This window comes from Gouania willdenowi, chromosome 14, assembly GCF_900634775.1.
Source record: "Gouania willdenowi chromosome 14, fGouWil2.1, whole genome shotgun sequence".
NCBI lineage: Eukaryota > Metazoa > Chordata > Actinopteri > Blenniiformes > Gobiesocidae > Gouania > Gouania willdenowi.
Genome location: NC_041057.1, coordinates 13759052 through 13773721, shown reverse-complemented (window position 1 = coordinate 13773721; position 14670 = coordinate 13759052). Strand labels below are relative to the sequence as shown.

General features: G+C 39.1%; 1 protein-coding gene across 10 annotated transcripts in view; it reads left to right on the top strand.

Annotated features, from left to right (window-relative positions):
• Positions 1 to 14670, top strand: part of tcf7 (transcription factor 7) — a 63315-nt gene that overhangs the window by 26179 nt on the left and 22466 nt on the right. For all 10 annotated transcript variants that reach the window (XM_028466744.1, XM_028466745.1, XM_028466747.1 and 7 more), the window contains one exon: positions 13012 to 13138. In XM_028466744.1, coding sequence (XP_028322545.1) covers positions 13012 to 13138 — 127 coding nt within the window. The remainder of the gene's footprint in view (positions 1 to 13011; positions 13139 to 14670) is intronic.

Below are 14670 nucleotides of genomic sequence, written 5' to 3'. Positions count from 1 at the left end.
GCGTGTGGGCCAGAAATGCTGAAACTTTGAAGATATTTTATATAGAAGAAAATGTATTCATGGATGAATTAAATTAAGTGAAAGAAATGCTTGTACCCTTGGTGTTGAAGGTTTAATACATCCTTAATTACATGTATTGGTGTCAACTGAATTGAAATCAGTCTGTATTAAATATACATGCTTATTTGATACATTTTAGGTTATATTACTTATGAATGTATTCATGAATGTATGAATTTATTTATTATTGTTTTTTGATTTAGTGTGTGAAGATAAATTCAGCCTTATTTGGTTTTGATGCTGGTGATGACAGCCTGTCGAATTTAAATAAAAAGCAAGAATAATCTAATAGTCATATATTGTTTAAGTCATCCTCTTCTTCCATACCTCCGATGCTTTGTAACAGTAACTGACAGCCGGTTCTTATCCATCACACACAAACAGTAGTGCAACGCCCCCTGAGAACGAGCCAAACCACTTGTGGTGACTACAACTTATAACGATATTTGAGCGTCGGGAGGGAAACCAGCACTGTTTTTCCAGGTGTTTGGATGAAACTCCAGAGTACAGTTTTTAAATCCACCATGCTTTTCTTTGGCACAGCCCACCACATGTCTTAATGAGGAGTCATGAAGGATTCAATATGTTCGTTTCAAGCCATTCATAAATCTGAGTGCACTCAGGCAGTAAAGCAGTGAACCGTGAGGCCTATAAAATCTGTTTTTAAAAACTTGAGCTGTAAATTCGGTTTCTTTTTGGTTGTGTTAAGAACTAGGTATGATTTTATAAATGCACCCATGCGGTCCCATCACAGCCGATGGAGACGGATCACATGATCATCTGATGTGGTTTATGAGAGGTTTAAACGCAAAGACAGACCTGACTTGTCTCAATGTTTCCTTATTCCTGCACTTGTAGTTTTGCAATACCATTAACACCATTTATCTGCTAATAAAGTTTGACAAAGATGTACTTTGGATAATAGTTTGTACTGATGATTTATTTGAAAATGATTGATCCTCATCTACTTGCTTTTTTTTGGGGGGGGGGGGGGGGGGGGGGGGGGGCAAGGTACCATTTTCCTCGAGTATCCACCTAACTTCTTGATAGGCTGCAGATGTGATTATTAGGACAACTAATAGAAGTGTGACTTATAATGGTTTAGTTTTTTATTTATTGGGAAAATTGTTTAGGTATTAGGGGTTGAACAGACTAGTCTACTTCAGTGTTGTCTCGCGACTGTCTACGTGATGTTGACTAGACGTAGTACCTGACTTATGCCCAAGATGGCAGTGCAACACAGCAAACAAGGGTCGTAGTACTCCTGCACGACAAGGCAGCACAACATCAAGCGTTTCTCGCTCCTTCCTGGTTTGTGCTAAAACTGCAGCTGGTAGGCAGATACTAACTACGGCTAACGTTAGCAGTAGTGGTAACATGTCTGTATGAAGCAGATTTGGAAAACATCAGCAGCGCAGGACGGAGGCTCCGTTAGCGGGGGAAGACCGCTGTTGTGTAGTTATTAAGGAGCTAATTACTCCCCCTTAAACATGATGCTCCAGTGGGGGAAGTAAATACAGACTGGAGAAGAATTACAAACGTGTTTAAGGGGGAGTAAATGTCCGTCGTAAAGCTGCAGGGGTCGGAATTGTCGCCACCTGCGGTCACAGATTTTTCCGTGTCAGATTTTGGCACAGCACTGGCACTCGACTCTGCTTCGGCTCTTGGTGATGTCTTCGACTAGTCGAAGACATCGACTAGTATGCACAGAGTCGAACTTTAAAATGATGTAGTCATTCAACCCCTATTAGGTACTACAGAAAAAATGGAAAACTGACGTAATGCGGAGCAAAACATCAAACAAAATCTAGGCTATGACAGTATTTCTGAAAAAGGAAACACATTTTATAATGAGAAATTTAAAGTAGGTTTTTTGAGGACTAAAACACACACACTGCTTTTTTTGGCTTTTATTGCCTCTCGAGTTTGTTGTCAATGTCAGGACAGCTGACGTGGTGTTATGGATGCCTCTGATGCTTCAGTGTGTAAAGAAGCCAACGGTCTGGCCCAGCAGGTGGGCCTGGGCAATGGAAGAAAGCTAGGAGAGGTTTGTAGAAAGGTGGAGCAGGCGCCACATCCAGAGGAATCACCTCAGCTGGAGGGGCAAAAGGAATTAATCAGATGAATAAGGGAGGACATAAAAGCAGAGGAAAATACAGAATAACCCTACTGCTACACGTCACCCTAAATCTACACATAAATCATCTTCTATAGATGTCCTTACTTCATTCATTTCAACTTTTGTTTCCTTTACTCAGTAAGGGCGCATTCACATCGGCAAATCTTAGCTCGTTTGAACTGCTCTGTTTCCGTCAAAAGTCCATTTTCGCAACTGCAGTCCGGAGCGGATGAACCAAACTCATCTCATTTCACATTTCTGACAGCACTCCGAAGTACAGCATCAGAAAGAATCAGCTCTGTAACCTTCAAGGTTTTCCTGTCAGTTTATAGCAACTCCAAAAGAGCTTTTTGAATGCAATCAGAGCCAAATCAAGGTGTTAAGAGCAGAGTTTCTCACTATCCCTCTGTAAAGGCAGTCCAGGTAATGCATAAATGACCATGTCCATAGAGTTCATATTCATGTTTCAGTACAATTGATTTCTTCATCCATTTTGGTCATTAAACCAATGACTTTTAAGATACCATAAACGACAAATAAAAGGGCCTCAGTGGCAAATAGTTTTGTCTTTATGAACAGTTCAATTACCGGTACGTGATTTTGTTTGATTAGAATTTTCTTTTTTTTTTTTAAATTAGGAACATCTATTGATGACCTTGAAGAAAATCATAATACTGAAGGTACATAGTTTGTCATTTTATTGTCTTGTTGCACTGCGATGAATAAAGACGAGTTATTCAAGACTTAAGAGGACCTTTCAAAGTAAAACGCACCAGATATCAGTAGCAACATTTGTCATCAGAGCTGATAATCTTCGGCGAAAGATCCTTCTTTACACAAACAAACAAAGGAGCTTGTCGATTGGACAGCAAACCCAGTTAAAAAGTTAGTTGAGATAGGCTTAAGCTGTTACTCAATGGTTTACAACCAATGTTTAGCAATTTTGGATAACGTGGGTTTTAATTAACTTACTTTTTCCATTACCTTAACTAATTTAGTACAAATAACATGAGCTGGATGACTGAGCACTTTGACATGTGATAAGGGAAAAGAAAAATCAAGGCATGAGAACCCAGCTCCAGTCTCTCCGTGTGTGATAAGTTTTCTTACCCTAAAAAGTGAGTCAAATTGTACAAATGAAATGCAAATTTGAGCAAAAACATTTTGAAAGCTAAATTCCTTTCATATTCATTAGAGCCTAATAAAGCATATTTGTGCATGCAAATAAAAAAAATATCCAGAAAATATTTCTATTTGGAGGTGTGTTAAGGCCATTGAGTGCCCTCTGCGCCCCCAGGTGATCTTTATGCACGGCCTTCAATACCGCCATAACACCGACTGCCAGGAATGAGATTATTTTGATAGGATCATCAAAGAGCAGATAGAAAGCGCCGCACAGGAGAAGTGAATTAGTTACTTCTAGGCCATGAAGCGTGACAGATGATATAGGCCCCCTTTGACCACATTAAGTTGACTCAACACTAGTTGACCTACATCTGAGACCAGTTGTGTACAGGACACACAAAAAGACATAGGACGCTTATATGTGAGGAGGTACCTCATTTTCATGGTTCAAACAATCCCACAGCACAACACATGTATGATGCTACTGTGGTTTAGTCGGTAAAATTGGATGTTTTTGCATTTCCATCCCTGTGTGTCCATGTTTTGAGACATTTTCAACCCATAGCCAACTAGCTCCAATAGTGTTTGTGCTTTCCACAATGCATAGTATAGTGAGTGTATCTCTATGTGTGCATATAAGTAAGATAATATTGTAAGAAAAGAAAGTTCTTGGAGAGCAATGGAAATGCAAACCTTGGTCAGAAAGGTTAAGGTTAGACATCTATTAGACAATGCATGAGACTTGATTGGCTCAGTCTTTTTCTTGTCGTTGATTTGATTTTTGCCTCCTGTCAATAGTGGGAGATGTTACTGGACAAAATATTTGGATTTTTTTTTTTTTTTTTTTACAGCTAGCGCTCTAAGCCCTTCAGTGCTGCTGTCTTCGGGACTCAAACGCAGGACTCCAAAGGCTCACAGTAGATTTAAACAGTTTATTCAGTCTAAAGTCAGCACACAGGGACTCAGACAGCAAAACACAGCCCCAAAATCAGAACGACAGTCAAGAAATAACAGTGAGAATGCTGGTAAGATGGTTAACACACATTGGGGAAAGTCAGAAACTGCGAGGAACACAGCTTATATACACCTGAGAGTGATTACCTGATTCGTTTCAGCTGGGAGACACGGGTGAGGTTGATTAGCAGAGCAGGAGCTGAGACAGTTTTATTATTTTATTTTAAGGGTTTTCTGGCACATTGTGTTCAATGCATAGTCTGAGAGCCTAATGGTTCCTTTTCAATTGATTTGATTTCAAATGTAGAACTGAACTCACAACCTCCATATTACCACATTCCTTGCTTTTAAGTGGTTCATGCACTAATTGCATTGAAGTTTCCTAATTGAAATCATGTTTTCCAATATTTAGACTGAAACCCGTTGGTGATAAACGTACGTACAATATAGCCAAAGATTACACAATGAGCCAGTACCTGGTCACTTCAGAAGACTCTCTCTCTCTCTCTCTCTCTCTCTCTCTCTCTCTCTCTCTCTATATATATATATATATATATATATATATATTATAGACTATAGTGTGTGTTTTGAGGCATTGATTCTCTCCAACTGATTCAGGGAAACGTCATTTCTAAACAAAGCCACTCGATAAATAAAATCAGAAGAAAAGAGTCATTGAACCACTGGCGTGTCTAAATTTAGATGTGCACATTATTAATCTATTGAAGTCTTACCAAACAACTCCTCTTTTAGTTTTACTCACAGGCTAAACCCAGACAAACAAATACAGCTTTGGACTAAAGTCCTTTGATAAACTAAACCAAGGCAGAGAAGTTTTTTGTCAGTCGTGGTTGCTTCATTTCCTGCACATATTGATGACGTTTATCCCAAACGGATCCCCAGATGTCACAAACAAGTTTCTAATCACGGGACTCTCAGATAGACATTAACAAGTAAACAATTTTTTTTTTCGAGCTTTCAAGGAAAACTCACTGCAGACTAGAAAATAAAGTTTCCCATGACTCTTTCTTTGTCCACATATTCCGAGGCCTCATTTGTAAATGTCTCATCTAAGCCACAGCAGAGACAGCATCGTCTCTTATGTTTATAATACACTAACACTAACTGTCAGATTAAGTGTGAAAGAACACTTTTCTGCTCTTTTAATGCTATTAATCGAGTCTACATGCTCCCGATGCTAAAATGAAAAGCACTATTCATCAATGGGACATGTGAGGGCACAAAGCCCGATGTTAATATTTTATTAGAGTGCTTTTATTAAATGTGAAAATCGATCCAACTAACATTTGTTTACTCATTTTCAGTTAATACCATCGTTGGTGTTTTTTGTTGTAACTACAGCTGTGTCTGAGGTAGTAAGGACTTTGAGGTTTTGTGGCGAATGTGGCTTAGGTGGTAGAGGGGTCATCTTCTACTGGAGTGTTCAGTCCTAAGGCTGTGCTATAACCGTCCTTTGGGGTACACTTTGAATCCTAAATTGAGCCCAATGGGAGATTAGCGTCTTGCATAGCAGCTCTGTAATCAAATGTCTAATATTGTAAGGTGCTTTGGGCTTTTTTGTTCTGGTTCAGCAAAGATGGACAGTATTTAGGTGAGTTTTTGCTACATGGCTGTAAATCAAGACCATTTACCATAATAGTGTTAATGAATGGAGTTTTAAGGTTAATAAATGCAACTCTTGGAAACAAGGGTCACACATCCATTTTTATGGTTTGAGTTATCACATTTTTTACAGTAAATTGGCTGTAGAAATGATTTCAAATTCCGAAGTTTTATGTTTGAGATTACAAAGAACAGCATTTAGATTTCACCTTTTTGCAAGAGTCAATAAAAACTTTTTCTATCACATCTTTGACTTTCTGTATGTTTGTTGTATCACAAACTGTAACTCGTTCAGGTACTATCCATTTGGATGAACCAAGAAGAAATAGTTGAACTGTATGAATTACACACACACACACACACACACACACACACACACACACACACAGCTTTTCTCAAATCGTAGTTTCCAGCCCATTCTGGCCAAGGCACAGATGTTCCAGTGGTGTGTGGCAGAAGTGGACCATGGGCTGTTTGTGTGTGTACCCACCACCGGGCGTGTCGTTACATACATGCATGTGTGTTTGTAGCTAGAAGAGTGGGCGGGCTTGTTGGGGGGTGTTTGGGCCTTTTTTTAAACATAGCCGTGTTGTTTTGGTTACTTTGGCTTTGATATTCCCCAAACCTCCAACTAAGAGGCTCTCATTTTAGGCTCCTGTCTCTGGAAAAGGCAATGACTTCCAGATTGGGGGGAACCCACTTAGTGTGACGGGTAGCCATGGGGTCAGCAGGGGCAAAGCAGGTTGATGCTGCGGCTGGTTAGTGAAGCAACTACACAACATTGTTGCTAAGGTGAGTCCACCTTTGCTGTGAGCGCTAAGTGAGGTTTGCATGTTGTGTTTGTTTCGTGCAGTTTAAATATTGGCAACAGGCGTCAGTGTGCAAATATGTTTATTTTAAACCTTTTGTAGTTTGCTGTTGTAGAATTCAGTCTGACTTGTGTAAGTTACACTAGTTGTTTTTTTGCTTTAATGTTTAGACTCCAACTGTCTTTGACATGTGAACCTGTTTGTGTTTAACATGGAAAGAGACATCTACAATAAGCCTCTTCTCTCCGTACAAATGTTTTACTGAAAAGGGCCAAAGACTGTTTGAAAAAAATCCAACTAATGGGGACATTTTAGTGATTTATTTTACTTTCTTACTATTTTATCCACACAGTATTCCTGCTAACAAATGTATGTTTTATGGGTTTTCCTTTTTTTATTTCTTCTTCCTGTTTTTTGACCACACTGACTCGACCAAGTAACTTTTTGGACAATATTTAGATAAATGTATAGCATATTAGTGTGCTCATTTTGACACCCCAGCTTTAGTCTTGCAGGAACAATCTTTTTAAAGATAATTCCCACTCTTGTCAGTTCAAACAAGATAATAAAACACAATATGAAAGAGGGTTTTTTAGATATGCTATCTTTGCAACATGTGAGATTAAAGACACTTTGCTCAAAAGCGCTCAAATAGAGAGGGTGGGGAAGTGATTTGGGACGAGAACACTTTCATTTCCGCTTCAAATACAAAAAGGCTCTACTTCACGTATCGTCTGAAAACTAAAGAATACATTAAAGATGATTCTTTTTTTTCAACTCGTGGTGCTCTGGATAAATGTGTGTGCGTGCGTGTGTGTGTGTTTGCGTGTGTGAGACAAAGGGTCAAGGTGGAGGGTTGTCTTTGCAAAACAAGTGATGTCTGAGAACCCATTAACTCCTGCATTCAGCCGCAGATTTTGGTTCCAATAGAGTAAAGATAAAAGGCATCAACAATGCTAATAAATCAAAGGCCTTTTAAGTGAAATGACACCTCAGAGAAGATGACGCCTGCTCTCACCATTTCCCGATGCACTCACAAAGCGCTGTTGATATCTAATTGTAATTTTCAGAATGATCATCCCTTTGAAGTAATTATCTTTGATGTAATCAACAACAAAAAAAGAGTTTGAATACAACGCTGCACTGCTGCCGTCAATGTTGAACAGGCTTCTTCCAGTGTTTGCTGAGTGAATGTTATTCCATATAAGAAATGGTCTCATCCATGTGGCAAGTGGTGCTGCGCTTAGTGATCATAAAACATATCCAACTCACTCTGAAAAGAGCCTAAAGTGGTCTCCGCATGATTAAATAAGTAAATAAAGTTACTGCAACTGCCGTCGTAAGTTGTTTTCTTTTTGTTGTTCGCAAAACCCTTAATTTCTACTAAATCAATGGCATCATGTTCATCCACCCAAATCTCTGCGGTTCAACCAATTTGTCTATTTCTCCCAATTTCTGGTAACCATTAAACATAACAATTGGTGCAAACATTGATAGTGTCGTAAATAAATGGGACATACTGTTTCAATGCAACCAAAGTAGAAATATGAAGAAATTTAGGGGGAAAGAATACACAGTAAAAAATTAGTAGCACAATATACTTAATTAAGGTAACAATTTGCACTCAATCTGATGGACTAGATCCCCTAGTAGCACTGTTGCCCCTCCCCTGTTGCTCAGTGACCAATCACTGCCTCTCTAACCATCAAGTAAGTCACTACCCTCAGTTGTTGTCATTCAACTTAAATGAGATACACATTTGACGAAAATCTAGCTGTTGTTGTCTCAATTTTTCCCCTTCCCAACCAAGGATGGCAAAGACCAGATTATGTTATGTTTTATAAGATTATTTTGTGGTCTAAGGTTTATAAGAGTAGATTTGTCCCAATAATCAGCTCTGAAATGGGTTCAATATTTACCAAATCTCCAAACTTGTGTGGGGAAAGCTGACGAGACGACCCCTGATGTCTGGACCCCATGATTTGTGACATGATTTGAAACGAGTACACTGAGAAACACATGACGCTGCGTTCAAGGCAACTCGGAACTTGGCATTTCCGAGTTGAGAATTCCGATCTCTGAGTTCAACCGAGTTCAGCGGCAGCACGTCGAAACACCTCAAACATGGCTTACCAGTATGATATTAGAAGTTCTTTCCGACTTTACCGGGTAGGAGCGCCATCTTCAAGTGGCGTTCCAAGTCACTTTTTTCAAGTAGGAGTTTGGAAAATCCCAAGTTTGGAGTTGCTTGGAACACAGTATTAGAGATTTCTAGCTTGAAGGAAGATCAGTGGTGTGGTCTGCTCTGTTGAGATTATGGAAGCACACACTAACAGTATGATGGAGTCTGTAACAGATGAAATATCTCTTCAGATTTAATAACAAATTCATATGTGTGTCGTGTACCCTGTTTTAACTGTGGCTCATTTACTGAGAAATCTTTGTCAGATATCAAAGATGTACAATACGATGACATAAGTGCATCTTATGTCAAGGAAAGGAATTAATTTGAAAAAGTCGATTAAATACATTTTTTCACGTTAATGTTTTAGTGTAAATTCAAATTGTGTTGAGTGTCAGTTTAAGTGATCACTTCAAATAATGATATTCATGAACCCTTTGAAACGGTTGATATCATAAATGTATTCTCCAGAATTTTAAGCCTGGCTACCAGGGTGGGCCATTTGAACACTGCAATTAAAGGGTGAGGGTGGGGGCTGGGGGTGGGTACTCTTCTGGGATGCATCTGTCTACGTGTGTGTGACTGTGGCCACTTCTTGTCTCCCTTTGTGGCGTCTAAACAGCTTGAAGACTGCACACCAGTGAGGTTTGATGTACCTTAGTGTTAGCAGTGAGGGTGCACAGGAATGCATGATGTCACTGAGGTGGTCATCAAAGGGAAACGCGACGCTGTGAGCTGTAGGTCTTTGTGTATGTGTTCGTTTAACCATGCTAACGTGTGAATCTTTAGCGTTTGTTTGTTTTTTTTATTCCTGGAAATGTAGTCGCAGGTTTTTGAATTCAAAGCAAAGTTTTACAACCTTATGTAAGTGTGACTATCTGTGCATGTACTTGCTTGTCAGTTTCAACAAAGGTAATTACGCATTGAGTTATGAGTGTACACAGGGGTGGGGGGATTTTTTTTTAAACACAGTGTGTGATAATTATGGGTTGAATGAGAGCTCTGTCAGCCTCCCAGAGTGTGTGTAAAAAAGAGGAAGGCACAGAGAAAGCCACTTCAAGGGCAGCTAATCATCCCGAGGAAGAAGAGGAAACATAAATGGACGATTCTGCGGCTCTTACGTCGCAGCCTGATGTCTGAACCGACCCCGGCACGTGAAACGGAGCCGCAGCTTTGTGTGTGTGTGTGTATGTGTGTGTGTGTGGAGAGCTCATGGAGCGTGCATGTGTCTGTACATGCAGCGTGCTCACACTTCCTGCATTGTGGTTCTCTCCCTGATTGCTCATGTTTTGGCGCCGTGATTTCTTGTTTGTTTACAGCAAATCCTTTAACATATTCTTTAATTTCATTCAGATGCTCATTGCTTATTTCTTTCATTGTGAAGTCAAAGCCGAATAAAAACATCATATTATCGCATCCTTTACCTTAGGCCTTGTTGCTGTTAGAATCAGAATCAGAAAATGTTTATTGCCAAGTAGAGATTTTACACAATACAAGGAATATAACTTGGTTAGTCCTTGATCAGACGAGGAGTTGAAAACAAACTTTACGACAAAATAAATTCTACACATTAAGCAATACCTAAGGAAGTGGATTATGGCCAATTTTGATGGAGAAAATTATTTTGGGCAAATCAGGAATAAAGTCCAAACTTGACTGGTTTTTCCTTCTGAACAGATTACATTTTTGGCAATATCTCTTCAAAGTCCTTCGAAAGAATCCAATGCCATGTTTAAAAAAGAAAGAGTCTCTTTGTTATTAAACCCAGTTTTGAAGTATAATTCAACACATTCATCAATACACAGCATTTTGTAGGAGGACACGATCTGGTGTTTGTTGTCATATGGTGAATTGGTCCTCGTCAGCTTACATAGATTTGTCTTCATTAGCAGACCTTTGACTTTTATCACAATATTGTATGTATTGACTTCATTTTTTAAATTTCAACTTTAATCTCAACATTTTTTTAAACTTTATTCTCAAAATTTGAACTTTAATCTCGGCATTTCGACTTTATTCTTGATTCTCAATCAAAATTGGCCCTGATCCGCCTCCGTAATTACCGATTACAGCCAAATGAAGCTAATATTCTGTAAATGCTGCCGTGACAACCAAATTTCCCTATTGTGGGACCAATAAAGTAATATTTTATCAAATCGTCATTTGATTGGGAGATTATTGAAGTTTTATTTCATACCACCAAGAACCGTTCTCCTGCTTTTCTTACCTACATCACAAGTTTACTGTTCAGTCTTTTTGGGGTGGTTTTACCTTCAATTATTACATGTTGTGAATTCTTCTTGTTTTTGTTTCCCGTCTTTGTTTGAAATAACACACACCATTAATCACATCACAGCAGTTGGAAGCCTTCCACTGCATCGTTTTGGACTGGAGTCAGAGTTTACAGTAATAAGCTGTTATTGTGGCAATTTCGGCATGACGTGATATTATTTAATCACCGAGCATGCACCAGGATAAATGTTGATGACGATCATGTCCATCCTAGTAAAACCCACCACCAGCTCCTCCTTCCTTCCTTTTCCTCGCCTCCATTAAACAGGTTTCATCTTAGCTTTGCTGCTGCAGCTGAAACAGGAGGATGTATGATGTCGATGGTTAGGAAAGTGTGTGCGCATGTGTGTTTGTGTGGAAGCGCTGCCTTAAAGTGATAAGGTATGCACTTTGTAACTCAGCAGGAGGCCTTGCAAAGAGCACAAGATCTTCGCTTCTGCAGCGCTGGTGTTACACACTTCACAAACGCAAATGGACACGGTGCAGGCGTGCATATTTGTTCATCTCTGAACATGAGATAAAACTTCTCAGGAACTTCTTTTTTTTTTGTGCTCCTTTAGCTCAGTTTTCAGAAACATCTGCTTTGAGGGTTTTCAATTTCACACAAATGTATACACTCATGAACACACACAAACACACAGTCGCATGCAGGTGCAGGTAGCATTTGCAGTACAAACAGACACACACACACATGAAATTTGACTCAAATATATGCCCATCAATCCATGTGTGTGTGTGTGTGTGCAGACGGACGTGACAAATCAGATGTCATCCTGCATACTGGGAGCATAGCTGTAACTGGATTTCACATAAGTTATTGGGAACCCATTTGTAAACAGAAACATAAAAGCAAAAAGGCTCACATGCAACTTCACTTGATCATCAAAGGCTTATCTATCAAATAGTCCCTCATCCTTCTCCTCCCTGTGCGTCTGAAGCGCTCGTCTGCTTTGTTCCAAACCGCACTTGAAACATGCAGCCCTTCTTCCCATCGCGTGTCTGTTCTGATGGATTTTTGGAGCACCGGGCAAATGCAAATCACCTGAAATGCAATTGGGAGAATTCAATTAGCATGTTTGTGAATCCTTGTAATTTTGCTTTAATTAAGAAAACAAAAGAACTAAAACAAAAAACAAATCAAAGTCTTTTCATGTTTCTTTGAGTTTTCGAAGTGTTTGGTTATTTATTTTAAAGAAACATGTTTGTATGTGTGCAATCAATGCAAACAGCATTAATATGATTTTTCCCATTTTTTTGCTGACTGTGTGATTTAATTATAATGAGTTAGATTAGTCAAATTTACTTCTCTGTTTGACTCCTAAAATTCTTTATAAGATAATATACTTTTGGCATTTCTAAATGAGGTTTTATGTTTGCACATGCATGAAATGAGTGTTAATAATGCAAAGTAAGTCGGTTTTGATTAATATCTTTGTTTTGAACATTTTTAAAAATATATTAGATTAGAGAAACTTTATTAATCCCCAATGGGCAAACGTATTTGCCAACAAGTTGTACGGTTTACACATACAGTCCACAACATGACGTTAAAAGTACATACAAATAAAAAATAGAATAAAAATGCCACTGACATGATCAAGAGCTTCCACAGAACAGACATAGCAACAATTACCAGATGTTCATTATTGCTGCTGGAATAAAATATCTTCTTAACCGTTCAGTGGAACATTTAAAAAAACATGCTTTTAAAAAACCTTACTATTACCAAATAACGTACAAAAAGAAGAATGAATTTTATGTTTAAATACTGTTTACCCAACTCTGTTTGCAGATATTTTACAGTGAAATCATTGTAATTATTATTGTGTGTTGTGTTTCCTCATCAGTCCAACAAAGTCTCTGTGGTGCAGCAGTCTCACGGGATGCATCCACTGTCATCCATCCTGCCCTACGGGAACGACCACTTCAGCTCCAGTCCTCCACACCTGCCCACAGACATGAGCCAGAAGTCAGGTGGGAACGCACAAACACGCCACACACACAGACACTGCACACCTGAGTACAAACACCCACACGATGTAGTCACTGACGAGGTCCTGCTGTTATATGCTCAAACTTCCCCAAAAAATAAATGAATATTCTCTATATTGTTTTTTTATTCACACAGTTTGTGTTGATTTTGTTCTATTCCTTCACACATGGACGCACAAAGTGTGTGAAGTGGGATCAATGGCCACGTCAGCCTGTAGCAATCTCACAGCTCCTGTGAAGTGGCCTGTTACTCTGAAGGGACTACAACCACACACACACACACACACACACAAAGAGAGAGAGAGAGAGAGAGGAGGACAGATCACTCACACATACACAAAGATGGAAACAATTAGGGGGACAATCGCACAAGCGATCGCAGCAGCACACACAAGTTTCTCCTTAACGGCCTCCTCACTGGGTCGGCCTCTGCGAGAAAGCAGTTGAGGCGGATGCTCGGGGCGCCATTACCCGTAATCTCTGGATGAAAACTAAAACTGGATACAGACAGTACTGTTATTCATTCATATAGCAAACAAACTTTAATGGTTTTTATCAGAAAGGAAAGCCTTCTAAATCTATTCAATTAGATTATTTTGCTTTGCCCCCCCAAAAAGACAATGGTTGAGTACAGATAACATCTTTAAAATGAGTCGTTTACATTGAAGGGTTTAGGTTTAACCAAATATTTAGCGTTCTTTTCATTGCAACAAAGCTTAACTACTTTGGCAGTAATTGTGGAGTTTGAGGGTTTTTATCTCTTGGGAACTATTATGGCCATGTGGCGCATTGATGTCTGCTTTTCCACCATGATTGTAGTCCAGCAACAACTGTTCACATGTGACCCGTGACCTAGAGCAGTGGTTCTCAACCTTTTAGAATGGAACATTCAACTACACTCTCAGGGATTCAAACCAAACAGACACAATCATCATAAAAACAACATAAGGTACGGTAAAGTTTCGTCGGAATAAAAGTCTAATCACTATAACAAGTTTGTTCATCAGTATACAAGTGCATGGGTATAAGATATTTAAAAAGAGACAGTATTTCATTTCCATATATTAGTTGTGATGCTGGTGACTTTACAGCCCGCTAAAATAAAGATGCCATAGACGGGAGGAGCCCAACTGTATCTTAAGGTGGTTGTACACAGATATGGGTTATCTCATTAAAAAAGATGGAACCATTAGTTTAAACTGGCAAATAATAAGCATGACAAATTGTGAATGTGGTTAAGTTGGCAAAATAAGCATGAAATATGGGGCAAAGAGGTTAAAAATGACAATAATGGGTCAACATTTGCGACATTAGGTGGGAAAAGTGGTGGAATGGGTTTATAAGTGCCGAAAATGTGCAGAAAAGGCATTGAAATTTGATGGAGAAGTGTCAGCAATGGGAGTAATGTAGCAAAAACGCATTAAAAGGAGCAAAAATATGGCACAAAAAGGTGATGAAAGTAGGTTCAAGTATGGCAAGTTTGGTGTAGTTGCAGAAAAGGGGTAAAAAGGAAC